Below are 26591 nucleotides of genomic sequence, written 5' to 3'. Positions count from 1 at the left end.
TTCAACACCATAGTGCCCTCAAAGCTCATCACTAAGCTAAGGACCCTGGGACTAAACACCTCCCTCTGCAACTGGATCCTGGTCTTCCTGACGAGCCGCCCCCAAGGTGGTAAGGGTAGGTAACAACACATCTGCCAAGCTGATCCTCAACACGGGGGCCCCTCAGGGGTGGGTGCTCAGTCCCCTCCTATACTCCCTGTTCACCCATGACTGCATGGCCAAGCACGACTCCAACACCATCATTAAGTTTGCCGACAACACAACAGTGGTAGGCCTGATCACCGACAACGATGAGACAGCCTATAGGGAGGAGGTCAGAGACCTGGCCGTGTGGTGCCAGGATAACAACCTCTCCCTCAACGTGATCAAGACAAAGGAGATGATTGTGGACTACAGGAAAAGGAGGACAGAGCACACCCCATTCTCATCGACGGGGCTGTAGTGGAGCAGGTTGAGAGCTTCAAGTTCCTTGGTGTCCACATATCCAACAAACTATCATGGTCCAAACACACCAAGACAGTCGTGAAGAGGGCACGACAAAGCCTATTCCCCCTCAGGAGACTGAAAAGATTTGGCATGGGTCCTACAGCTGCACCATCGAGAGCATCCTGACTGGTTGCATCACCGCCTGGTATGGCAACTGCTCGGCCTCCGACCGCAAGGCACTACAGAGGGTAGTGCGTACGGCCCAGTACATCACTGGGGCCAAGCTTCTTGCCGTCCAGGACCTTTATGCCAGGCGGTGTCAGAGGAAGGCCCTCAAAATTGTCAAAGACTCCAGCCACCCTAGTCATAGAGTGTTCTCTCTGCTACCGCACGGCAAGTGGTACCGGAGCGCCAAGTCTTGGTCCAAAAGGCTTCTTAACAGCGTCTACCCCCAAACCATAAGACTCCTGAACAGCTAATCAAATGGCTACCTGGACTATTTGCATTGTTCCTCCCCCATTCCCTTTTTTTACTCTGCTGCTACTCTGTTTATTATCTATGCATAATCACTTTAATAACTCTACCTACATGTACGTATTACCTCAATTACCTCGACTAACCTGTGCCCCCACACATTGACTCTGTACCGGTACCCCCTGTATATAGCCTCGCTACTGTTATTTTACTGCTGCTCTTTAATTATTTGTTATCATTTCTTTTTTTTACTTATCTATTTTTTACTTATTTTTCTTATAACTGCATTGTTGGTTAAGGGCTTGTAAGTAAGCATTAAACTGTACGGTCTACACCTGTTGTATTCTGCGCATGTGACAAATAACATTTGATTTGATTTGATGAGAATGACCGAGTCCTTAATCCTCTGTCACTCTACATTATAACAGAAAGGCAATGGCTGCGTCTGAAATGGCACCCTTTTCACTCTATAGTGCACTACTTTTGGCCAGAGCCCATGAGGGCCCATGAGACTCTGGCCAAAAGTAGTGCACTATAGAGGGAATAGGGTGCCGTTTGGGACACAGACAATGTTTGCTGAACCCAAGCCAGGTGGTTTTGAATGTAATTGATTACAGCACACATGCTAATCAAAGATCTGATAGCTATGGTATGCGACTATAATAAACGTAGTGAGTCAGAAAACCTGAGTGTATTTCTTTCTTATTTTTGATTGTTGTGTTATGAGAATATTCCCTCTCATTACATTTTACATTTTGGTATTTTAGCAGACTTACAAGTCAGTGCATTCAACTACAGTGGGTAAAACAACCACAAATCACAGTCATTGCAAGTAAAAACGTTTATCTCGTTTGTCTTCCAGAACTATGGGGTGGAGACAGACAACCTGAAGACTCTGGTGGGTTGTATGAGAGCGGCGTCCAACAACCTCCACAACTCAGCGTCGGAGCGCAGGAAGAACCCGTCGTACGAGGGCAAGAATTCCCACAAACCCCCCAATGACTTCCTCACTGCCGTGGTGGAGCTCATCGGAGCAGCCAAGAGTCTACTGGCCTGGCTGGACAGGTAGGCTATACAAAACACACTTACACACATAGGCAGTGGCACAGACACACACCCACACACACACACAGACACACACACACACACAGACACACACAGAGACAGACACACACACACACACAGAGACACAGAGAAATACACACACTTAACATTTCACCTGGAAGGAATGCATTCTATTAGGCTCTTAACCGATGCCCATGTTAACATACATGTTATCTTGTTAAAGTGCTGACTTTGGGAAATGTTTTACTGTCTGCTAGTCAAAACAGCCAGAGTGAAGTCTTTCCAAGTGAAGTAATGCGGCCGGGTGGACGTCAGTTGTATTCCTGTGCTTGTGTCGGCTTGAGACGCATTCCAGAGGGTCTCAGCTGCGAAATTAAACATCTGTATTGACAGACCACATTAGATGCTGTCAGTAACCCCTCAAAACATGTGAGGGTGTGTACTGTAGCCTACGTACATGACGAGTCAAAACACTTCTCAAGTCAACAACAATAATTGCTAATACATTTCTCACATACCTGGGTTGTTTTTCTTTAGATGCTTTCTTCATGCATCTGTGACACAACAACACTCATAATTGCTATATTATACAGAACTGTCATCATATCCAGCTCCGTAATTGCACCTGATATTGTTATGATTGTACACACAGAGATAGATAGATTATTGCTGTGTTATTGGGGTTGTTGTAATTGGAATGACTCCTGTCCTTCCTCTGGTCTCTATATGACAGGACTTCTCTAACGGGGATCAGTGACTTCACCTCCACTAAGAACAGGATCATTCAGCTGTGTCTGGAGCTCACCACCACCGTTCAGAAGGTTTGTTCTCTAATCGTCATTATTCACTCTCATGAGGTTTCATAGGACTTTGGGATGACTTTGCCTATAAGCAAACCACTTGTGTGTGTTTGTTAAATTAGCATGATGCATTAATATTTCTTTCATGCTAGTAGTCAACACACAAATTCACATGGAGCCCCTCTCATGAACGTTCTGGGAACCAAAAATGACCGTTTTTTTAAGGCATGTAAAAAGCAAAACATCTCTGAGAAAATGTTCTGTGGTTTCAAAGGTCTTACAATAACTTCTAGGGCCACAATGTCTGTCACACGAGACCTTAAAACCCCTGCATCAGAGGCTACTTCATTTGATCTATTATACATTGAGGTGGAGTTCAAATAGGAAGTGTTAGCTGAAGGTGTGCCCCATACAGACACTCGCCACAGGATGTAATAAGAACAGTACCACTGAATGGTTAAAGCATGAAGACCTCCACCAGCAGCACGTGGGAGGATGAAAGATCAACACGTGCCTAATTCTGCTCTCTCCCACAAAACATGAAGGATACTGAGTTTGTGTCCCAAATGGCACCCTATTCCCTATGTAGTGCAATACTTTTGACCAGAGCCCAACGGGTCCTGGTCAAAATTAGTGCACTAAATAGGGAATAGGGTGCCTTTTAGGACACATAAATAGTGAAAGATACAGTGTGGAAGCAGTGTCCTCTCCACCTCACTGCTCCCTATAGTTAAGTGACGTCCCACAGAACTGTCATGCAATCATCTTGTCACACTGTTTACAGGGAGTTGTTATTTAAGTGCCCACAAGACACATCGTCCTGTATGTTTGGGAGGCTTTTTGCATTCCTGTTTGGTTTCACTCCCAAGTTTTTTATTTCCACAAATATTTGTCCGCCGTTCGCTGCTAATTTGTGTTTTCGTTCGCTCTTTCCTGCTACGCCTCAGAGGGATACAGCTTAAGTGTTTTACTGTAGCATCTTGTAAAATATACTTCTGTCCCTGATTGTAGGACTGCACAGTTTATGACATGGAGGAGAAGATTCTGGAAGTGGTAAGTGATGCTTCCTCTTTTTACCTCTGGTCTGAATGCTCTGTTCACCAGCTCAGCCCTGGAGCTTCAAAATAAACACATCGCAAACAGATATTATCACGACTCAGGATATGACCCAGATGCAGACACAGGAGGCAGATAGTACAGTTCTCAATAATAATTTATTACAACACGGGGCAGGCAAAGGGCAGGTCGAGGACAGGCAGAGGTTCGTGATCAGGTCAGAGTCAGGCAGGTACAGGACGGCAGGCAGGCTCGGGGTCAGGGCAGGCAGAGGTTCGTAATCAGGTCAGAGTCAGGCAGGTACAGGACGGCAGGCAGGCTCGGGGTCAGGGCAGGCAGAGGTTCGTAATCAGGTCAGAGTCAGGCAGGTACAGGACGGCAGGCTCGCTCGGGGTCAGGGAAGGCAGAATGGTCAGAACCGGGAAAACTAGGAAATAAACACTTGAGAAACGGGAAAGCACGCTGGTAAGACCTGACAAGGCGGAACTGGCAACAGACAAACAGAGAACACAGGTATAAATGCACAGGGGATAATGGGGAATATGGGCAACACCTGGAGGGGGGTGGAGACAAGCACAAAGACAGGTGAAACCGATCAGGGTGTGACAGTTAAACACACAGGAAGCACACACACATACACACACACAGATACACGCAGGCAATACACGTACACACGCATACACACACATACACACACACACATACACACATACACACACTTCCCTTTCCTGTAGAGACTGCCATGGTTCTTGTGATATGTGCTGTGTTCCCGTATGGGTGTAGGACTTTGTTTATACAGTTAAGAGCTGTTTTCCAAATGACACCCTATTCCCTATATAGTGTACTATTTTTGACCAGACCCCTATTGGCCTTGGTCAAAAGTCGAGCACTACATAGGGAATAGGGTGCCATTTGGGATGCATCCCAGTGCTGTGATGGTTTACAGAAGCCCTGCTTCCACATTCTGTGTTAGATAGCCCTGCCTGGGGGGCCGTTGGGCTACACAGTCAGCTGAAAATTTCATTAACTAAGTGATAATATTAGTTTGGATCAGCAGTTTCTCTCAGGAGCTGACCTACTGTATAACCTCAGCCTCCCATGCTGTGCTGTTTACAGCCAAGTTGTACAATGCTTATCTAAGTCTGTGTCAGGCTGTTACAGCTTTAAAGCTACTATCCTGCAATACTACACTACCGGTCAAAAGTTTTAGAACACCTACTCATTCAACGTTTTTTGTTTATTTTTACTATTTTCTACATTGTAGAATGATAGTGAAGACATCAAAACTATGAAATAACACACATGGAACCATGTAGTAACCAAAAAACTGTTAAACAAATCAAAATATATTTTATATTTGAGATTCTTCAAATAGCCACCCTTTGCCTTGATGACAGTTTTGCACACTCTTGGCATTCTCTCAACCAGCTTCACCTGGAACACTTTTCCAACAGTCTTGAAGGAGTTCCCACATATGCTGAGCACTTGTTGGCTGCTTTTCCTTCAGTCTGCGGTCCGACTCATCCCAAACCATCTCAATTTGGTTGAGGTCGGGGGATTGTGGAGGCCAGGTCATCTGATGCAGCATTCGATCACTCTCCTTCTTGGTAAAACAGCCCTTACACAGCCTGGAAGTGTGTTGGGTCATTGTTCTGTTGAAAAACAAATGATAGTCCTACTAAGCCCAAACCAGATGGGATGGCGTATCGCTGCAGAATGCTGTGGTAGCCATGCTGGTTAAGTGTGCCTTGAATTCTAAATAAATCACAGACAGTGTCACCAGAAAAGCACCCCCACACCATAACACCTCCTCCTCCATGCTTTACGGTGGGAAATACACATGCTGAGATCATCCGTTCACCCACACCGCGTCTCACAAAGACTTTTGAACTCCAGACCAAAGGACAAATTTCCACCGGTCTAATGTCCATTGCTCGTGTTTCTTGGCCAAAGCAAGTCTCTTCTTCTTGTTGGTGTCCTTTAGTACTGGTTTGTTTGCAGCAATTCGACCATGTAGGCCTGAATCACACAGTCTCCTTTGAACAGTTGATGTTGAGATGTGTCTGTTACTTGAACTCTGTGAAGCATTTATTTGGGCTGCAATTTCTGAGGCTGGTAATTCTAATGAACTTAACCTCTGCAGCAGAGGTAACTCTGGGTCTTCCATTCCTGTGGCGGTCCTCATGAGAGCCAGTTTCATCATAGCGCTTGATGTTTTTTGCGACTGCACTTGAAGAAACTTTCAAAATTCTTGAAATGTTCCGTATTAACTGAATTTCATAGTTTTGATGTCTTCACTATTATTCTACAATGTAGAAAATAGTAACAATAAAGAAAAACCCTTGAATGAGTAGCTGTTCTAAAACTTTTGACCGGTAGTGTACACATTTTGCCATGAGGCAGAGAGAAAACTTTGCAGTTTTAAAGCTTAAATGAAAGTGCATTTATGTACAAAAAAAATGCAGAAAGTATTGAATTGTAGATTAATAATATTAGAGTCGTTCCACCAATTCAGTGCCTTTTGAGAAGTGTAGCTTGGCCATATACCACACCCCCTCGGGCCTAATTGCTTAATTAACCAATCCAGTCATTAGCACTAACGTGTGTGACTACAGTCTGTCCCTCCCCTCTCCTGAAGTTTAGCTCCGTCATCATGACCACACACCAGAGATCCAACACACCAGAATAGCTCTTTACAACATTTACATTAACATTTACATTTACATAATTTAGCAGACGCTCTTAGAAATTGGTGCATTCAACTTATGATAGCCAGTGGGTTGTTTTTTTTAGGGGGGGGGGGGGGGGTAGAAGGATTACTTTATACGATTCCAGGTATGACTTAAAGAGGTAGGGTTTCAATTGTCTCCGGAAGGTGGTCAGTGACTCCGCTGTCCTGGCGTCGTGGGGGAGCTGGTTCCACCATTGGGGTGCCAGAGCAGCGAATAGCTTTGACTGGGCTGAGCGGGAACTGTGCTTCCGTAGAGGTAGGGGAGCTAGCAGGCCAGAGGTGGATGAACGTAGTGCCCTCGTTTGGGTGTAGGGTCTGATCAGAGCAACGACCATAACCTCATCCCCAGGCTAATTGTGCATACATTGAGAGGCAGTGTCTTGTTAACGAGATTACAATGACGATGGTTATTTCCCCAAAGCCCAGTGAAGTATACTGAACAAAAATATAAATGCAACATGCAACAATTTCAAAGGTTTTACTGAGTTTCCAAATAAGTGAATTGAAATCAATTCATTAGGCTATAATCTATGGATTTCACATACCTTTAAAAAAATGGGACTCACAATGGGCCTCAGGATCTCTTTGGGGTATTTTTGTGTATACAAATTGCCAATCGATAAAATGCAATTGTGTTCGTTGTCCGTAGCTTATGCCTGCCCATACCATAACCCCACCGCCACAGTGGTGCACTCTGTTCACAATGTTGACATCAGCAAACCGCTCGCCAACACAACGCCATACACATGGTCTGCGGTTGTGAGGCCGGTTGGACGTACTGCCAAATTCTCTAAAACAATGTTGGAGGCGGCTTATGGTAGAGAAATGAACTATCGATTCTCTGCCAACAGCTCTGGTGGACATTCCTGCAGTCAGCATGCCAATTGCACTCTCCCTCAAAACTTGAGACATCTGTGGCATTGTGTTGTGTAACAAAACTGCACATTTTAGAGTGGCCTTTTATTGTCCCCAGCACAAGGTGGGGACAACAGTATGAAAATGTATGCACTCACTAACTGTAAGTCGCTCTGGATAAGAGCGTCTGCTAAATTACTAAAATGTAAAAATGTGCACCTGTGTAATGATCATTCTGTTTAATCAGCTTCTTGATATGCCACACCTGTCAGGTGGATGGATTATCTTGGTAAAGGAGAAATGCTCACTAACAGGGATGTAAACAAATTTGTGCAAACAATTTGAGAGAAATAAGCTTTTTATGCGTATGGAAAATTTCTGGGATATTTTATTTCAGCTCATGAAACATGGGACCAACACTTTACATGTTGCTTTGATATTTTTGTTCAGTGTATATTGGTGTTCTGAGACAATGTAGCTGAGTGTATTCTGTTATATGTTCCATTCCAGTCTGTGGCTCTGAACGTGATCTGTGAGCAGACGATGAGGACGACCTCTGACCCCCAGAAGAGTCAGATGGCCTGTCTGGAGGAGGTCCACATCACCAACATCAGACCTAGGGAAGGACTGGTGAGAAGAGTTAGCTTGCATCCCAAATGGCACCCCATACCCTATACCAGGGGTGTCAAACGTCCGGCCCGCGGGCCGGATCAGGCCCGCAAACGGGTTTAATCCGGCCCGCGAGATGATTTAAAAAAAATAAAAAAATACAAAATACAAAATAAAATTGTAAAGTATAAAAATGCGCTGCAATTTTTCAATAAAATAAACTGCTGTTCCAATTGCGTCCACTGGATGGCGCAATAGCAATTGTGTTAAGCAAGCAAACTGTTTATACCGGGGCAGAGCAAGTAGGTCAAGCACGTGCAGCCAATGAGCTACTTTGTTTTGCCCGCGATATTTATTACGGCTTCTACTTTTAACATTATGTGCTTTGGCACCCTCATTGCCCCAATATGTCTCTGTCAAAAAAGAGAAAAGTGGACGCAGAGTGCAGAGTGTTCCAAGAAAAATGGTCATCCTATTTATTCACGGAATTGAATGGGAAAGCTGTATGTTTGGTGTGTTCAGAGCATGTTGCAGTGCTGAAAGAATATAACCTTCGTCGCCACTATGTGAGTCTTCATGCCGACAAATATGACAACTTTCAAGGACAGCGGAGATGAGAGAAGGTGAATGAACTGTTGGCGGGTCTGAAGAAACAGCAGTCTGTGTTTACTCACAGCCGAGACATCAGTGACGCTGCAGTGAAAGCTAGCTACCTCATTGCTAATGAAATCGCAGTGGCTTCAAAACCATTTAGTGAGGGTGAATTTGTAAAAACATGCATGATGAAGGCAGCGGAGATTGTGTGCCCTGAAAAGCGGCAGGCTTTTGCAAATATCAGCCTGACAAGAAACACAGTTGCAGACAGGATTTCCGATCTTTCAGTGGATTTGGACAGCCAGTTGAAGCAAAAAGTAAAGTCATTTATTGCGTTTTCGGTTGCAATTGATGAAAGCACGGACATTACAGATGTTGCACAACTGGCCATTTTCATCCGCGGAGTTGATGACACATTGACCGTCACCGAGGAGTTCGTGGAGTTGGTGCAGATGACAGATACAACGACAGCAGCTGATATTTTTACCGCACTCGTCGGCGCGCTGGACAGGGTCGGAGTGGACTGGTCCCGCGCTGTCAGCCTGGCTACAGATGGTGCGCCCTCAATGATCGGGAAAAAAGCAGGCGTTGTGACAAAGTTCAGAGAGAAAGTGCAATCTGCAAATGGAGGACGTGATTTTTTGACTTTTCACTGCATTTTGCACCAGGAGGCTTTGTGTTGCAAGTCATTAAAGATGGATAACGTCATGAAGGTGGTCATCCAAACTGTTATTTTCATCCGATCCAGAAGCCTGAATCACCGTCAGTTTGACAGCCTTCTCAGAGAGAAAGACCACATCTATGGCCTGCCATACCACACTGAGGTAAGATGGTTAAGCCGAGGTGCTGTGCTGAGGCGTTTCTTTGATTTACGAGAAGAAATTGAACAGTTCATGGAAGAAAAGGGCAAACCAGTGTTAGAATTTCATTCCGCAGAATGGATGCAGGACCTTGCATTTATGGTGGATGTTACAGAGCACCTGAATAACTTGAACAAACAGCTGCAAGGGCGCAACAAAGTTGTCACGCAGTATTATGACAGCATACGTTCTTTCAAGTTGAAGCTGTCATTGTGGGAGACGCAACTTGCCGGTGGTGATGCAGCTCACTTCCCCTGTCTGAAAAATGTGTGCGCGACCCAACATGTGGCAGACATGAAGCGGTTCAAAGATAAAATAACGGGACTGTTACGGGAGTTTGAGCAACGCTTTCAGATTTATGTTTATATGTTTTTATGTTGATGTGCTATTGTATTTAATTGATTTTATTTTATTTGTATATTTAACCTATTCTTGACTCTGTGGTTCTTGCACTTGTTTGGGGAACAGGATTTCATTATTTTTATCTACATTTCTGCCTGAGAAATGACACCCTGATATAGTTCTGTGATCTGTGATATACTTCTGTGAATCACTGAGGCATTGTGTGTTTGTGTGTTCTTTGTCCTCAGAACTTTCAAATAACTTGAGGTGTTTTATGATTAATAGTGATGTTGTACTTTTGGACACTGTCCTCAGGCTCCAGCTTTATGTTTATATGTTTTTATGTTGATGTGCTATTGTTTTTAATTGATTTTATTTTATTTGTATATTTAACCTATTCTTGACTCTGTGGTTCTTGCACTTGTTTGGGGAACAGGATTTCATTATTTTTATCTACATTTCTGCCTGAGAAATGACACCCTGATATAGTTCTGTGATCTGTGAAACAGGTCTGTTAATCACTGAGGCATTGTGTGTTTGTGTGTTCTTTGTCCTCAGAACTTTCAAATAACTTGAGGTGTTTTATGATTAATAGTGACGTTGTGCTTTTGGACACTGTCCTCAGGCTCCAGCTTTATGTTTATATGTTTTTATGTTGATGTGCTATTGTTTTTAATTGATTTTATTTTATTTGTATATTTAACCTATTCTTGACTCTGTGGTTCTTGCACTTGTTTGGGGAACAGGATTTCATTATTTGTATCTACATTTCTGCCTGAGAAATGACACCCTGATATAGTTCTGTGATCTGTGAAACAGGTCTGTTAATCACTGAGGCATTGTGTGTTTGTGTGTTCTTTTTCTTTAGAATTTTCAAATATACTTGACGTGTTTTATGATTAATAGTGATGTTGTGCTTGTACTATTTTGGACACACTGTCCTCAGGCTCCAGCTTTATGTTGTATGTTGATCGTATTAAAACAAAGAAAACAATCAGTCTCTCAGTCTCTGAGATTGATTGCTTCTTTCTTATGCTGTCCTGTATCATTTCAGGGGTTGTATATCAAATCCACCTACGACGGGCTTCACATCATCACTGGAACCACAGAACATGTGAGTATCCCGTCTATTCCGATAGTAGTAGTCCAAGATGGTCTGGAGTGTTCCAGTCAGAGTGAATGTACTGTACTTCTGTGATGTCTCCTTGCTCACCATCTGTCTTTCTGCTGTCCTCTGCCCTCCAGTCTCCAGCAGACAGAACACACAGGATCCACGCCGGAGACGAGGTCGTCCAGGTCAACAAGCAGACAGTGGTAGCTACCTCATACAGCTTCTCTCATCTGTCCATTGATATGAGAGTACTAACCCAGGAATGAGAGAGATCACAGATCTTTGTTAAATCAACAACAAGCTCAATAATGATTGGAGCATAGGGATAGGCAGAATATTCAGAGTACAGTGACAGAGTTGATGATGATGGGTCTGTTGATGGGAGTGATGATGATGGATGTGATGATGGATGTGATGATGTTGGGTCTGCTGATGGGAGTGATGATGATGGATGTGATGATGGATGTGATGATAATGGGTCTGTTGATGGGAGTGATGATGATGGATGTGATGATGGATGTGATGATGATGATAGATATGATGATGGATGTGATGATAATGGGTCTGTTGATGGGAGTGGTGATGATGATGGATGTGATGATGGATGTAATGATGGATGTGATGATGGATATGATGATAATGGGTCTGTTGATAGGAGTGATGATGATGATGGGTATGTTGATGGGAGTGATGATGATGGATGTGATGATGGATGTGATGATGATGGGTCTGTTGATGGGAGTGATGATGATGGATGTGATGATGATGATGGATGTGATGATGGATGTGATGATGGATGTGATGATGATGATGGATGTGATGATGATGGGTCTGTTGATGGGAGTGATGATGATGGATGTGATGATGGATGTGATGATGATGGGTCTGCTGATGGGAGTGATGATGATGGATGTGATGATGATGGGAGTGATGATGATGGATGTGATGATGGATGTGATGATGATGGGTCTGCTGATGGGAGTGATGATGATGAACCTGCTGATGGGAGTGATGCTGGATGGGTCTGACGAGGTGTCCTATCTGTCTGTCTGTGGTGCCTCCAGGTGGGCTGGCAGCTGGAGAACCTGGTGGGTAAGCTGAAAGCGGACCCAGCATGCGTTACTCTGGTGGTGAAGAAGAGGCCCTCGGGGACCTGTAGCTTCACCCCGGCCCCCCTGAAGAACATGCGCTGGAGGCCGCCTCTGGTGCAGGTAGAGCCCTAACACTCTCACACAGCTTGATTGAAGAACACCCGTAGTACATGTAGACCCAGCTCACCTTATCCCCCTTGATATCATAGTGTTGAATCAATTCTGGATTTATTTTCATCTGTCATCATAGGTGTGACATTTGTGTGTTTGTTATCCCAGAGTTGTTGGTTTTTGGTGGGGTTTGACAACAGAGGACAAGTTCCTCAGGTCTTCTGCCATCGAGGTTGCGTCTTTCAGTGGGTGGGTTGTAACTAAGGGTAAACAATGAATCCCTTCTTCCTTTTTTTCCAGTCCAAGGCTGTATTGATGTCAGACATGTTTTGAAGGTGACTCATGTTCGCAGATCATGGGTCTAGTGTGACTGAATAGGCTTGGTGTTTCGGAACCCATTTAGGATGTGTGTTTTAAATAGATTGCATAGTCCTTCAAATGTCAGTAGTGGGCTGGGTCAGTGTGCCCTGACTACACTGTAATCTCGCCAGGCATGGAGGAACCCATTGAACCAGGCTACAGTAGTCTTGGTGGATTTACCAAATGGACATTTGCTTAATTCGAAAGAACGCCATGTAACGCATTAGTATTTTGCTGATCGTTATGGTGAAGTTGTCTAATTTTAGCAGCTAAGCTACCTCAAGCCAATTATTTAACACAGATTTCTGTGGTATTAGTGTTTTTACTTGACAACATTTGGTAACATCTGGGGATCTATCTATTATAACAAGTATTTTGTTGTTTTGTGTGTTAGAACGCCCCCGGAATCCCTAAGATCCAGTCTCCAAAGCATGCCTGTGAAGCCCCTATGAAGAAAGAGAAGCCAGCCCTTCTCGACCTATTTATCCCCCCCCCCCCCACTGTACCCTATACCCCACGGTGAGTATCTGTCTGTCTGTTTGACTGTCTGTCGGTTTGACTGTCTGTCTGTCTGTCTGTCTCTCTGTCAGTCAGTCTGTCTTTGTCTGTCAGTCCGTCGGTCGGTTTGACTGTCTGTCCGTCTGTCAGTCTCTGTCTGTCTGTGTGTCTGTCTGTCTGCATGTCCGTCTGTCAGTCTGTCTGTTTGCGTGTCTGTCTGCATGTCTGTCTGCCTTTCTGTCTGTCTGTCTCTCTGTCCTCCTCAGGCTTTAGGAATGGCATAACACCGCCTCTTGTTTAGTCCATTAAGTCCCAAACAGGGACTTATAACTTCTGTTGAAATTACTGTTTGGGAGAAGAAGAAAAAAATGTGTACCCCTACAATGATGGATACTGCTCTGTTAGCTGAACTTGATGTTGTTTCTTCTTTTCCTCTCATGTACCACTCATCACAGAGATGAGAAGCCTAAAGCCAGTGTCAAACTGAGACCAAAGGGTTCTCAGTCTCCAAACTCCTTCCTGGATGAGGGCAGACGGCGCTTCACCATCGCAGACTATGACAACAAGATCAGAGTCTGCCCCCCTCCTGAGCCCAACCTCCAACCGGCCCAACCAGCCCCAGTTGCCCGCCTGAGACAACAGACATCAACACGGGGTCAGTGCCCTAACACACACAAACTTTTCCCCCAGTTAATCACGGTAGCATTCTGTTCCCATTTCACTGACTTTTATAGATTCTGTACCATTGAAAAGATTGATGACATTGAATTACAGAATATTTGAACTCTTTACAGGTAAACCGCGGCCCCTGTCCATGCCTCTAGACTCGTGTTTGGGCATGTCTGGTTCGTCCTCCAGACCCTGGCACCAAGGGAGGAAAGGTAAGCCTGCTACAGCTATAGCACAGGGTGCCAATTGCATCCCAAATGACACCCTATTCCCTATATAGTGCACTATTTTTGATTGGGGCCCCGGTCAAAAGTAGCGCACTATATAAGGAATAGGGTGCCATTTGGGACAGAACCGAACTGAGGCTAATCTACTGTTATCAGAATGGCCATTTCACAAGCTCATTTACTCTGCAGAACAAACTGAGGCAGACTCGGATTGCATGCCTTGAATTCTTAAGTCGTTGTTCATTAACTTTGGGGTAAGCCCAGCATAACCAGTGTTAACTTTGTCCACAACTCCTTAGACTCACTTATCCTTAAACAGAGAGGGTTCGGCGGGTGTTGTGAGACAAGTTTGTTCATTTGTGTATGTCTATGTGTATATCATGTGTATTCAACGAGTATGTGTACATGTACCAGTGTAAGTAGGCCCAAAGGTTTTCCTGATCAGATCACAGTCAGGAAAAACTCCTAGCTCTAGTTATGTATCTAACGTATATGCCAGCCCCATGCTAAGATTCCTGTTTTATATATGGTTCTTGCATGGTGATGATATCCTTGGATGGACAATAAAGTCCTATTCTATTCTACTCTTGCAGGAGAGGACATCCTGCACAGATACCTGAGTAACGAGCGCATCGCCACCATCTCTGAGGAGGCCTCGTGCTTCCCCCTACCCTACAGACCCCTGGAGGGGCGATCTGGCCAGCTGGTCCGTGGCGTCGACCACATCCGGGGCTCCCGGTGCTTCATCAACGCTGACCTGCACAACAGCGCCACCATCCCCTACCAGGAGGCATCGTCGAAAAAGGCCCCGGCTACGATTGTGACCCCTAGTGCTGCTGCTACTCCCAAACGCCCTCCATCGGAACCCTCTTCGATCCTGGGGGGCTGGCTAGCCCGCCTCAGGCTGTTGAGTCATTGACGAGTGCCTTGACCTTGTGGACGGTGGAACGCGTGTCCCCCCCAGTGCCTTTACCTTGCTATCATCGCACAGTGGTCTGGTTTCTCCACTCAGTATTCTGACTAACACGTACCATACCTTGAACGTTCTGTTGGAACGCTACAGCAGCCTACGGAAGCTTTGCTTCATTTCAACGCCACATAGCCTAGTGGTAGACCATTTGGTTGGCTCTCTCGCTACATTTCAACCCCTCGGCGTGACAGATTGTTAGTTTAGATTCAATATGCTGACAGATTCAGAATCTTTCGTGGAGGGGTTGGAGAAAATTACAAGTATGAGGAAGTATTATAGAAAACAGTGATGTTTCTGTTTCTGCTCATTCTCCTGATCAAGAGAAGGACTATAATTCAGGTTTAGGAAACATTAGCCTTGCTTCAGTAGGTAAACTGTCCTATGTTTAAATTGTTAAGTTATTTAGTTTGTGTCGGTCTACAGATTTATTGTAAATATGTTTAAAATAATTTTTTTAAGAAGTTGATTTGATTTTTGGACCGGTATATTTTGTATTTCATTTCGTGAGTTGATATAGATATAATTAATGCCTATAATTTTTATTTGAGATAATGTGCTTCTCTTCATAGTGTTTCATGTTACTATGCAGTGGACATACAGTTGAAGTCGGAAGTTTACATACACCTTAGCCAAATACATTTAAACTCAGTTTTTCACAATTCCTGAAATTTAATCCTAGTAAAAATTCCCTGTTTTAGGTCAGTTAGGATCACCACTTTATTTTAAGAATGTGAAATGTCAGAATAATAGTAGAGAGAATGATTTATTTCAGCTTTTATTTCTTTCATCACATTCCCAGTGGGTCAGAAGTTTACATACACTCAATTAGTATTTGGTAGAATTGTTTTTAAATTGTTTAACTTGGGTCAAACATTTTGGGTAGCCTTCCACAAGCTTCCCACAATAAGTTGGGCGAATTTTGGCCCATTCCTCCTGACAGAGCTGGTGTAACTGAGTCAGGTTTGTAGGCCTTCTTGCTCGCACATGCTTTTTCAGTTCTGCCCACACATTTTCTATAGGATTGAGGTCAGGGCTTTGTGATGGCCACTCCAATACCTTGACTTTGTTGTCCTTAAGCCATTTTGCCACAACTTTGGAAGTATGCTTGGGGTCATTGTCCATTTGGAAGACCCATTTGCGACCAAGCTTTAACTTGTCTTGAGATGTTGCTTAATATATCCACATAATTTTCCTTCCTCATGATGCCATCTATTTTGTGAAGTGCACCAGTCCCTCCTGCAGCAAAGCACCCCCACAGCATGGTCCTCTGTAGCTCAATTGGTAGAGCATGGCGCTTGTAACGCCAGGGTAGTGGGTTCGATCCCCGGGACCACCCATACGTAAAGATGTATGCACACATGACTGTAAGTTGCTTTGGATAAAAGCGTCTGCTAAATGGCATATTATATTATTATATGATGCTGCCACCCCCGTGCTTCACGGTTGGGATGGTGTTCTTCGGCTTGCAAGCGGCCCCCTTTTTCCTCCGGGGGCCAAACAGTTATATTTTTGTTTCATCAGACCAGAGGACATTTCTCCAAAAAGTACGATCTTTGTCCCCATGTGCAGTTGCAAACCGTAGTCTGTCTTGTTTATGGCGGTTTTGGAGCAGGTGGCTTCTTCCTTGCTGAGCGGCCTTTCAGGTTATGTCGATATAGGACTCGTTTTACTGTGGATATAGATAACTGTTTCCTCCAGCATCTTCACAAGGTCCTTTGCTGTTGTTCTGGGATTGATTTGCACTTTTTGCACCAAAGTACGTTCATCTCTAGGAGACAGAACGCGTCTCCTTCCTGAGCGGTATGACGGCTGCGTGGTCCCATGGTGTTTATACTTGCGTACTATTGTTTGTACAGATGAACGTGGTACCTTCAGGCGTTTGGAAATTGTTCCCAAGGATGAACCAGACTTGTGGAGGTCTACAATTTCTTTTTCTGAGGTCTTGGCTGATTTCTTTTGATTTTCCCATGATGTCAAGCAAAGAGGCACTGAGTTTGAAGGTGTATGCCTTCAAAGGTGGTCCTCTGTAGCTCAGCTGGTAGAGCACGGCGCTTGTAACGCCAAGGTAGTGGGTTCGATCCCCGGGACCACCCATAAACAAACAAAAAAATTATCCACGCATGACTGTAAGTCGCTTTGGATAAAAAGCATCTGCTAAATGGCATATTATTATTAAAATACATCCACAGGTACACCTCCAATTGACTCAAATGATGTCAATTAGCCTATCAGAAGCTTCTAAAGCCATGACATCATTTTCTGGAATTTTCCAAACTGTTTAAAGGAACAGTCAACTTAGTGTATGTAAACTTCTGACCCACTGGAATTGTGATACAGTGAATTAGAAGTGAAATAATCTGTCTGTAAACAATTGTTGGAAAAATTACTTGTGTCATGCACAAAGTAGATGTCCTAACCGACTTGCCAAAACGATAGTTTGTTAACAAGAAATGTGTGGAGTGGTTGAAAAACAAGTTTTAATGACTCCAACCTAAGTGTATGTAAACTTCTGACTTCAACTGTAACTGCCAGAGTTGGCCTTTCTTAAAGCTACTGAATGAAAACCCTTGATGTGTGTGTGTGTGTGTGTGTGTGTGTGTGTGTGTGTGTGTGTGTGTGTGTGTGTGTGTGTGTGTGTGTGTGTGTGTGTGTGTGTGCATATTTTTGTGAAGTTCAGGTAAGATTTCAAAAACGTGTATCTACTTTATCTCACTAACTGGTCTTCAATAAAACAGGTATGACTCAATTTGAAACTATAACATGATGTCATGACCAGGAAGACACTGAGACACAGATAGTGCCTTAGCAACAGTAGCCATATATACTAAACATATGCAAGAGCTGTAAAGCTTGTCTTAAAGGAGAAAATCAGTGTGTTCATTCCAATAATAGAATAGAAGAAAATCTTTATGCAGAAATGTCTAGCAGCTCACAATACTTTTCAAGTGCTTTGCAATATGACAGATCATGAGGCAAAATTTGACATAGATACCCATTGGGCACAGACGTCAATTCAACGTCTATTCCATGTTGGTTCAACGTAATTTCATTGAAATGACATGGAAACAATGTTGATTCAACCAGTGTGTGCCCAGTGAGTTAAAGCTCTGGCACTGTTTGATCACAGAAAGGACTATAGCCTCCATGATATTTCACAATCGGATTGGAATCAAGGATTTAGGCGTACTAACTCACTGGTACACACTACGCAGGTCAGCCCATGTCTGGAAAGAGATTAAGTTGTGAATTAAAGCACAAATCCCAGATAAAATATCTTATGAGAGGAATGCATGTGATGTAATGTGATCGTATGCCTGAAGAGTAAAGCCTAGGTCCTCCATACTCAACTGGCGGACCGCGGACCGGATCCGGACCCAGAACGGGGTCAATACGGACCGCAGCTAAAAAAAAATCAAAAATAATAAAACAACTTTTTTTAAATGATTATTTCTTTGTTTTTTTATATATATTTTTTTTTTACTCGGTCGGGCTTTGACCCCTGGTATCATATAAACACACATAAGACATGGAAGAATGCATAGAATTGTAGGAAATTAGCTTTAAAACAGCAAAGAATATATCTCTGCCCCATGCAAAATGTGTAGAATTGTGGGAAATTAGCTTTAAAACTGCAAAATTTTCTCTCCGCCAACAAGGGGTGTGAACAGTTTGGGGTCGCATGGGTTGCGAGGTGGGGGTTTGTTACTAACCCGAAAAATTACATTATCCATCCGGACCTTTGCCACCTAGGAAATTTGTGTGACCGTACCTTCTCAAATAGTACTTGAGTACCCCTGGCCTAGGTGTTCTGAAGGAACTATGAAGTTGTTTTCAGCCTGCATGAATTTGATTATCATGCCCTAGTAGCCTACAGTATGCAGACTTTAAGAACTACAGCGACATCCAGTGGCCGATGACAGAACACCATACATCAACATATCACGGAGGAAACGGTCGTGACTAGTTACCACAGACACAAAGTCATAAACCCCGCCCATTTCTACAATTTATCGTCTTAAAAATGTATTTTAAACCTAACCTTAACCCTAACCTTAAACCAACCACACTGCTAACCTTATGCCTAACCGTAACCTTAAATGAAGACAAAAAAAGCACATTTTTGTTTTCATATTTTCTTTTTATAAAGCCAATTTAGACTTTGTGGCTGTGGTAACTAGTGGAAACCGGTGGAAACTGATAAATTTTGAACCAAATAGAAGATTAAGAATAATATGTGATTGAATTAATAGAATTGCATTTTATACATAAGTCAAATAAAATGACTGATCAACTCCATAAGCAAAAAAGTAGCCTAGGCAGAAATAGTAGATTAGTAGGCCTATAATTAGGCTACCTACTCTGGCCTAGGTGTAGCGATAGGACTAACGTGACCGGAAATCGTTCATCATCATCATCAGCATCAGCAGCAGCAGCATCATCATCAGCAGCAGAGAACGCTTCTCGACGCCAAAATTATGTATTTTCATGCATTTGCTGTCCCTTCACGAAGAACACAATGCTTTCAAAGGATCTGGAGAGTAGCCTTCTGCGTCTGATGGGTTGGATAATGCACTCAAAAGTTTGAAAGTTTGTTACAGGTAGAAGAAGAGGCGTTGTGTAGAGGTCATTTCTCGTCTGACCTAATTAATTCAGCCAATCATTACTCAGAAGTACCGATGTTACAAAGTATCCGTGTTTTAATTACAAAGTATCCGTGTTTTAATTACAAAGTATCCGTGTTTTAATTGAACCGTTTTATGCATTACATTATTATCATCCTCAGACACTTTCTAAATGATATATATAACACACTGCCTTCATATTAAATGACCTCCTGTCACCTTTATTTAACCAGGTAAGCCAGTTGAGAACAAGTTCTCATTTACAACTGGGACCTGGCCAAGATAAAGCAAAGCAGTGCGATAAAAACAACAACAGAGTTACATATGGGAAATCTAGACTGCAAAAGGAAGGTTAATGATTGTGATTTTCTTATGAGTAAAGGGATTTTCAATCTGCTCCTCTCACTTTGATCTCTTGCATGTAGTTTGATTAAACTCCCAAAAATATTTGGGTTGATAAATGCTTAACATGTATATCATTTTGTAAACCCATGTCACTACATTTTGGACAGCGAGACCGAGACATGCTGTTGCCTTGTGAAACAGGATGCTGTTTTCTATCTGTGAGTTTAGTGGTTGGGGGTGACAGCAGCAGGAGGGGTGTATGTAAATGTTGGACTGTACAAAGCCCTACTTGTAGGCTGTTCGGTTAGGGTACGTTAGGGCTATACTCTTCATGTGCATCGTCTTGTCATTCTGAGAGTCCGTATGAGCTGTTGTGACTGATGGCTCCAGCATGCTGGTGAGAAGCTGCTGTAATAGGAGAACTCGTCTCTTCTCTCTGGATCAAACTCTCCTGGCGCCCTACCTTCAGGACAGGGGTTGGAGGTAAGATAACTAGATGTTCTAGAAAGGGTAGGATCAACACCTCTCAGCCTATTAGATTACATGTACAGATTCCATTATTTAACATGGGCTTTTCCTAGTTAGCCAAATTTGTAATAAAAAGGGCTATTTTATGGTAAAGTGTTGAAGAAAACAATACTTGCCTGCCTCACTGTCTCAACCAAAGGTCTAAAAAGACCTGCTCACAAGGTTACAAATAACAAAAATGAATATACTCAAAGGACGTAGTCTTCTGTATCTGTCTGTCTGTCTGCCTGTACTGTAGCTAATGTTGCAGTGTCTGTCTGTAGGTCCCATAGGTAGGCCTTCCGTAGGCAATTCAGTGATGAGCCATCGCAGGGTGTCTTTGAAGGAGCTGGGTCAAGTGGACTGCCAGGGCTGGCTCTACAAGAAGAAGGAGGGCAAGGGCTTCCTGGGAACCAAATGGAAGAAGTACTGGTTTGTTCTGAAGAAGACCGCCCTGTACTGGTACACTGGTCAGACGGTGCGTTCTACTGTTGTGTTGTGCTAATTTATGTCGTTGTGTTGTTGTGTTAGGTCATTGAGTTGTGCTAATCTAATCTGTGTTGTTGAGTTGTGCTAATCTGTTGTTGTTGGGTCGTTGTGTTGTTCTAATCTATGTTATTGTTGTGTTGAGTGTTGGGGCTGAGTTGGTAAACATTTTATTTGCTAAATCTCAAAATGCTTTAGTTTAGGGCAGGGATGGGCAGCTGGCGGCGTCCCCCCTTTTGTAGTAAGCATGGTTGAATAACCGAACGGGGTGGGGCCCATTGGTCATCAGTTATCATATTAAAAACTGCAAACATTTGCCTCCACCATATGGCAAAATGTGTAGAATTGCAGCAAACTTGCTTTAAGACAGCAACATGTTCTCTATGCCCCATGGCAAAATGTGAAGAATTGCAGGAAATTAACTCTTAACTTCACTGTCACGAGGGGTGCTGCTTTGCTCGCAAGGTAGGGAGGCCCCTCATGATGAGTTCCATTTTTTGGGGGGCTCCCAGCCCCATCAAAGTTGCCCATCCCTGGTTTAGGGTATACAACAAGATACGTTCGTATAGAGACAGTCATGGCAGACACCAGCAACATGTGATAAGAATGGCTGGTGTAGTAGTATCAATACTTAAAACAGTAATGTGTACTACTCTCCCGGACAATGATCCTCTAACCAACCATATTTATTAATTATTGTCTTGTCACATGAGCGTAATCAATTATGCATGTTATTTTTGTTTCTCTCTCTGTCACCTCTTGGTCTGTAGGCTGAGAAAGCAGAAGGATACATCCACCTATCAGACTTCACTGTTGACCAAGCAACAGAGTGCAAGAAGAAGCAGTTAGGTTTTTCTAATTTAAAGTTTCCATTTGGCCTGTTGGAAACCAGAGTAGTGTGGGCTAACCACAAACCTTTTGGTCTAGTTTTAGTTTACATTACTTCCCCATGTATAGTAGTCTTCTTTAGCGTTTCATTACCACTTCACCCAGTCACAGGAAATTGCAGAGCTTTTGCACGTCTAGCTCAAATGTAATATTTTGTACTGTCTGTATGATCACATGTAGCCTTGTTTCCTCTGTGTAAGTCATCAATCCTAAACCATGTTTCTCTTCATCTTTACGGTATGAATGCAGGCGTTAGATAACTGCTGGTCTGCTGTTGACCAAATTTAGTGATTTCACTTTTGATTCCTTCCTAAAATCTCTCTCCCTCATAGAAACACACAGAGCTGTGTTCAGCTCTCTCATTTAGTGTCCTATCCTGTCATAGGAATGATAATAATTGTATTTGTAGAGCACTTTTCATACACGCTCAAAACACTCAATGTAGTATTTGTTGATCTGACGGCTATTTTGTTTTGCCTGATCTCATTTCAGTGCTATAAAGGCCAGCCATCCACAGGTTGTGACACTCTACTTCGCTGCTGAGCGTCTGAGTGAGATGAACAAGTGAGTGTGTAAAAGAGGGTAATGGAGGCCGGCCTGGAGGTTGTAGCCTATTTGTGCTATGCTGAGGTCTAAGGCACACTTACTAGTAGAGGATGTGGGCTGACACTATGAAAATATAGCTTATTAATGTGAACACAACTTTTTTTTTTACTGTTTACATGGTGGGAAAGTTGAATGTTATTTTATATTATATCCGCTACACTCATGGGGCCATATTTAAATGCCATTACAGTTACCTATCATTAAGCTATTTGAGGAAGCTAGAAGCTATTTGAGGAAGCATGTCCAAAGAGGCCATTTGCCTCATAAGTGCATAAAACATTGGCCATCTCGGTCAGGGATTATTGTTTTTAAGGCATGGCTTCTCCATGTTACAGGTGGCTGTCTAAACTGTCAGCAGCAGTGGCTGCTGCACTGAAGGAGTCGTCAGAGAGGAACACTGGAGGTAATGGACTCTCAAGACATTACATGGATCTTTTTTTAAAATTCTATTTGTTGTTTGTTTTCTTGATGGAGAGAGACAGAAATAAGCTAGGGGACATTGGTGTAGTGGAGGGTATACGCCATATAGCCACTTATTTTTCAGTGGGCATTGCATATACTCACTTAATCCCCACTGAGGCGTATCAAAGTAGTGGAGTGGAAGTATAAACCATATCAGTTAATAGAGCTGATAGAACAGATCAGAATGTTTAGCTTAAAACGTTGATCAACTATTTCTTCACATTTTAGGCGCAGCAACGTACACACGGCGGTAGGCCTACGCGTGAACGTTCCGAAATACAATTGCGGAAAAAACGCCCTTCTAAAATGCACATGCGAGCGGTTTCATGGACAGAGATTGAAATATTCGTTAGAAATTTAGGAAAGGGGAGGATGATTTAAAGATGCAACAACTATCATGGGTTTCTACTGTGACTAGGATAATGCCTCTGGCTGATAGACAATGAAAGAAAGTTTAAAGAAAACCAATAGAACAGTAGAATGCATATGGGTAAGTCTTTATAAAAAATTATTGCCTCCACGTTTCTATGATTGGATGTTGGCTATAGGCTACTTTGAAGCAAGGGAAGACGACATAATATGAAGTAAAACGTCCAGGTGTCAAACAATTAAGGAACAGGGGAAATATAGCGACGCTAATGATAGGCCTAACTATATTCTGGTAGATGGAAAGGCTTTCCCAAAAACCTTCTCTATTAAATGTTAACTAGCTACAAAGTAGGCTATGCATACCTGTCAGAATATCATGATTATTTGCATCAATCCAGTGGTCATTTCTTTTGCAAACTCCATCTCATGTACAACAGAAACACTGCTAACCAAACAACAGTGCTAGGTGCCTGCACACTTGAATTAAAGGGCAACTCAAAAATCAAAATCAGTGGGGGACTAAGTCTGAAGGCCTGGGATCGCATATGTGTTGAGGGCAACGGCCTTAACCACTCGACCAACCTCAGGCATTACATGGACTTTTGTAACCAATTACTCCTCATAATTCCTGTGGTTCACTGTGTGTCTAGAGTGCTACAGTGAGGAGAGTGACCAAGAGGTTGAGTCTCTGGAGACATCTGACCCTGAGCAGCTGACCATAGACTCTGTGAGTGTGAGTGCACTTCCCCATTCAACTGCTTTGTATGTACGAAGATTGTTCAGCATTGATGCTACTTTGTGCTAGTGTTTAGACTCGGACTCAGTCTGTTGCTGTAGATTACATTTTACATTTTAGTCATTTAGCAGACACTCTTATCCAGAGCGACTTACAGTTAGTGAGTGCATACATCATTATTATTTTTAATGTTTCATACTGGCCCCCCGTGGGAATCGAACCCACAACCCTGGCGTTGCAAACGCCATGCTCTACCAACTGAGCTACATCCCTGCTGGCCATTCCCTCCCCTACCCTGGACGATGCTGGGCCAATTGTGCACCACCCCATGGGTCTCCCGGTCGCGGCCGGCTACGACAGAGCCTGGATTCGAACCAGGATCTCTAGTGGCACAGCTAGCACTGCGATGCAGAGCCTTAGACCACTGCGCCACTCAGAGCCTCATGTTAACCCAGTGTGAATGTTGTGATTTGACTCTGTTCTCTCTCTGCCCAGGGAGATGTCCCCCCATCTTGCTCCACCTCGTCCCCCTGTCACTCCACTGGCCCAGTGTCTGCCCCTGACAGCATTGTGACTTCAGAGAGCATGCAGTCCTGGCTGGATGTCCCTTCTGCAGAGAGGGCAGTGGGACAGGGTGCTCCCCTCCACCCCCTCAGACTGGATGAGGAGGATGGACCGGGGGCTGAGGCCCAGGGTGGAAAGGAGGGTAAACTTTTAGCTTCTCTGTATCGACACCACATTATCCTGGATTGACACCACATCTCATTATCCTGGATTGACACAAAAGATGGCGGAGTAGCCTAGTTAACACCCACACCTCTATACTGCCTGTTTGTTCTTATGAACTTATTTTAAATGATAACATGTGAATGATGGCATATTTGTATGCCATAATCTTGATTTATTATGATGATTTTTAGAGGGCACATCTGATGAAATGGAGGCACTGTACATCCATCTAAAGCATGCCAGACTATCTCCAACTGGAGAACTGAAGAGGGACTTCAGAGCGTCATTCATTCAACGCTGCAAAAATGACCAAGTCAATAACAAGCTGCATCTGGTTAGGACCCTCAACAGCACTTTGAAGGTGAGTCACTTCATTCTAGGTCAAAGAGCTCTCTGCTCATTAGAACAGGGTCATGTTCAGTAGGGCACACCATGAAGAAGAAAAAAAATCTAGCTCCCCCTTTCAAACCGTTTTCGCCCTACTGAACACAACCCTGATCTGTTTGTCAATCAAACCCATGAACATGGAAGGCTTAGTCTGTTAATATTCCTTGGCTACAATACCCTTAGATGTGCCTACATTAATTCCTGTTGAAAGGTGAACAGCTGTACATCAACACCGTTGTCTGATTTATATATTTAATAGGCAAAAGAAGCCGACCTGTTGGCTATAGAACACGTGCTGGCAGATCCCATTCTTACTGCACAGAGGTATCGTCAGTGGAGGGTTGGTAACGTGGCGCTACTGCAGGAGATCACTAATCGCAAAAAGGACCCACCTGGTGGCAGCAGAGAGCAGTCTTTCCCCCTCGGAGCTCCACGGACCCACTGCATCGCTGACACCAGTGCGTGACCGACACACAACAATGGTATGCATAGAGGCATCGGATACTATTCTTCACGGCCCGTATTTATAAAGCGGCTCAGTTTAGGAGTGCTGATCTAGGATCAGGCATGTCCGTATAAAAACAACAACATTCTATTCCTTATTTTATCGAGGATATTCCTGAAAATGTGCCGTGGATATTCCTATGCTTTCTTGTAGGAATGGTTATCCATGTTTCTTAAAATCTTTTGAACACATTTTATTTTATGACCTGTGCAGTATAGTGCCACTTAGGGATTTTGGGAATAAGATGATCCCTCTTTTAAGGGGAAACGTGATTAAAATGGGACATTTTGCATTTCTGATATTCCTTTACAAATGTGTTTGCTAAATCACAGGGTAATGTATCCTATCACTGGGTAAGGGTTGGGGGTTATACCATTTTTCTAGTCACCACTGTTTGTAACACTGAAATTAGGGAAGGTTGTTCTAGGTACACACCTAGTTCAATTAGTATAACATCACTGAGTCTGGCCTAAGTACAGTTTATCTAAATAACTTTTCCTATCATAAGTAAATCAGTGTTGACTGAATTATATTTTAATTTGTTTTTAATATGAATACATTTGATCATTTAAACATTGTAAATATTTTGTACATTGTATGGTTTTGTGGAACTAACTTGTACTGTTTTTTACATGTTGTATCAATTTAACAAGAATATGCTAAACAAATAAACTCAGAGCTTTTAACTAAGTCAAAACCTTTGTAATGTTGTATTGACTTATTATCGGTAGGCCACATGTTTCCAAATAGGCTACTGATGGTACCCATTGGCCCTGCTGGTATGTCTGTACAGCAGCATTCACACACTGAAATGAGTATTAAAACATGCCATCTGCAGTGACCATGAAATGGTCTCAGTATATGAATGCAGAAAAACTCGTCAAAAAGTTATGTGGATGAAGTTTACAGAAAGTAGCCCGGAAGATGCAGATGATATCTTGGCCATCTGTTGCTGGACCTTTTTGTGTTATCTCGCCACTAGAGGTCACTGTTGTGCCTGATGGATGGAGGGCCTGTCATTGACTGTTTCTGTCCCAAATGGTACACTTTTCCCAACAAAGTGCACTACTTTTGCTCAGACCTATATAGGGAATAGGGTA

At 43.3% G+C, this 26591-nt stretch overlaps 2 protein-coding genes across 2 annotated transcripts in view; both read left to right on the top strand.

The window, feature by feature from the left end:
- cnksr3 (cnksr family member 3) overlaps positions 1 to 16624 on the top strand; it is a 34517-nt gene extending 17893 nt beyond the window's left edge. Inside the window, exons 3-13 of the mRNA XM_084151346.1 lie at positions 1763 to 1965; positions 2699 to 2786; positions 3777 to 3818; positions 7918 to 8037; positions 10867 to 10926; positions 11058 to 11126; positions 11988 to 12134; positions 12880 to 13004; positions 13439 to 13638; positions 13778 to 13864; positions 14473 to 16624. Coding sequence (XP_084007472.1) covers positions 1763 to 1965; positions 2699 to 2786; positions 3777 to 3818; positions 7918 to 8037; positions 10867 to 10926; positions 11058 to 11126; positions 11988 to 12134; positions 12880 to 13004; positions 13439 to 13638; positions 13778 to 13864; positions 14473 to 14798 — 1467 coding nt within the window. The 3' untranslated portion in view covers positions 14799 to 16624. The remainder of the gene's footprint in view (positions 1 to 1762; positions 1966 to 2698; positions 2787 to 3776; positions 3819 to 7917; positions 8038 to 10866; positions 10927 to 11057; positions 11127 to 11987; positions 12135 to 12879; positions 13005 to 13438; positions 13639 to 13777; positions 13865 to 14472) is intronic.
- A 3449-nt stretch (positions 16625 to 20073) lies between these two features.
- Positions 20074 to 25963, top strand: ipcef1 (interaction protein for cytohesin exchange factors 1). Its single transcript, XM_084150763.1, has 6 exons — positions 20074 to 20299; positions 20608 to 20801; positions 21580 to 21702; positions 24366 to 24576; positions 24791 to 24960; positions 25246 to 25963. The coding sequence occupies exons 2-6, from the start codon at positions 20643 to 20645 to the stop codon at positions 25450 to 25452; spliced, it is 870 nt and encodes a 289-aa protein (XP_084006889.1). The 5' UTR covers positions 20074 to 20299; positions 20608 to 20642; the 3' UTR covers positions 25453 to 25963.
- The last annotated feature ends 628 nt before the right edge of the window (positions 25964 to 26591 follow it).

This window comes from Coregonus lavaretus (assembly GCF_964263955.1).
Source record: "Coregonus lavaretus genome assembly, chromosome: 33".
Classification (NCBI taxonomy): Eukaryota; Metazoa; Chordata; class Actinopteri; order Salmoniformes; family Salmonidae; genus Coregonus; species Coregonus lavaretus.
The sequence above is the reverse complement of the archived record's forward strand: the minus strand, read 5'-3'. Positions and strand labels throughout refer to the sequence as shown.

Coding starts and splice junctions, on each gene's coding strand:
- ipcef1 (XM_084150763.1), top strand. CDS start 20,643: ATGAGCCATCGCAGGGTGTCTTTGAAGGAGCTGGGTCAAGTGGACTGC. Junction 24,577..24,790: donor GGCCCAGGGTGGAAAGGAGG/GTAAACTTTTAG, acceptor GATGATTTTTAG/AGGGCACATCTGATGAAATG. Junction 24,961..25,245: donor CCCTCAACAGCACTTTGAAG/GTGAGTCACTTC, acceptor TATATTTAATAG/GCAAAAGAAGCCGACCTGTT.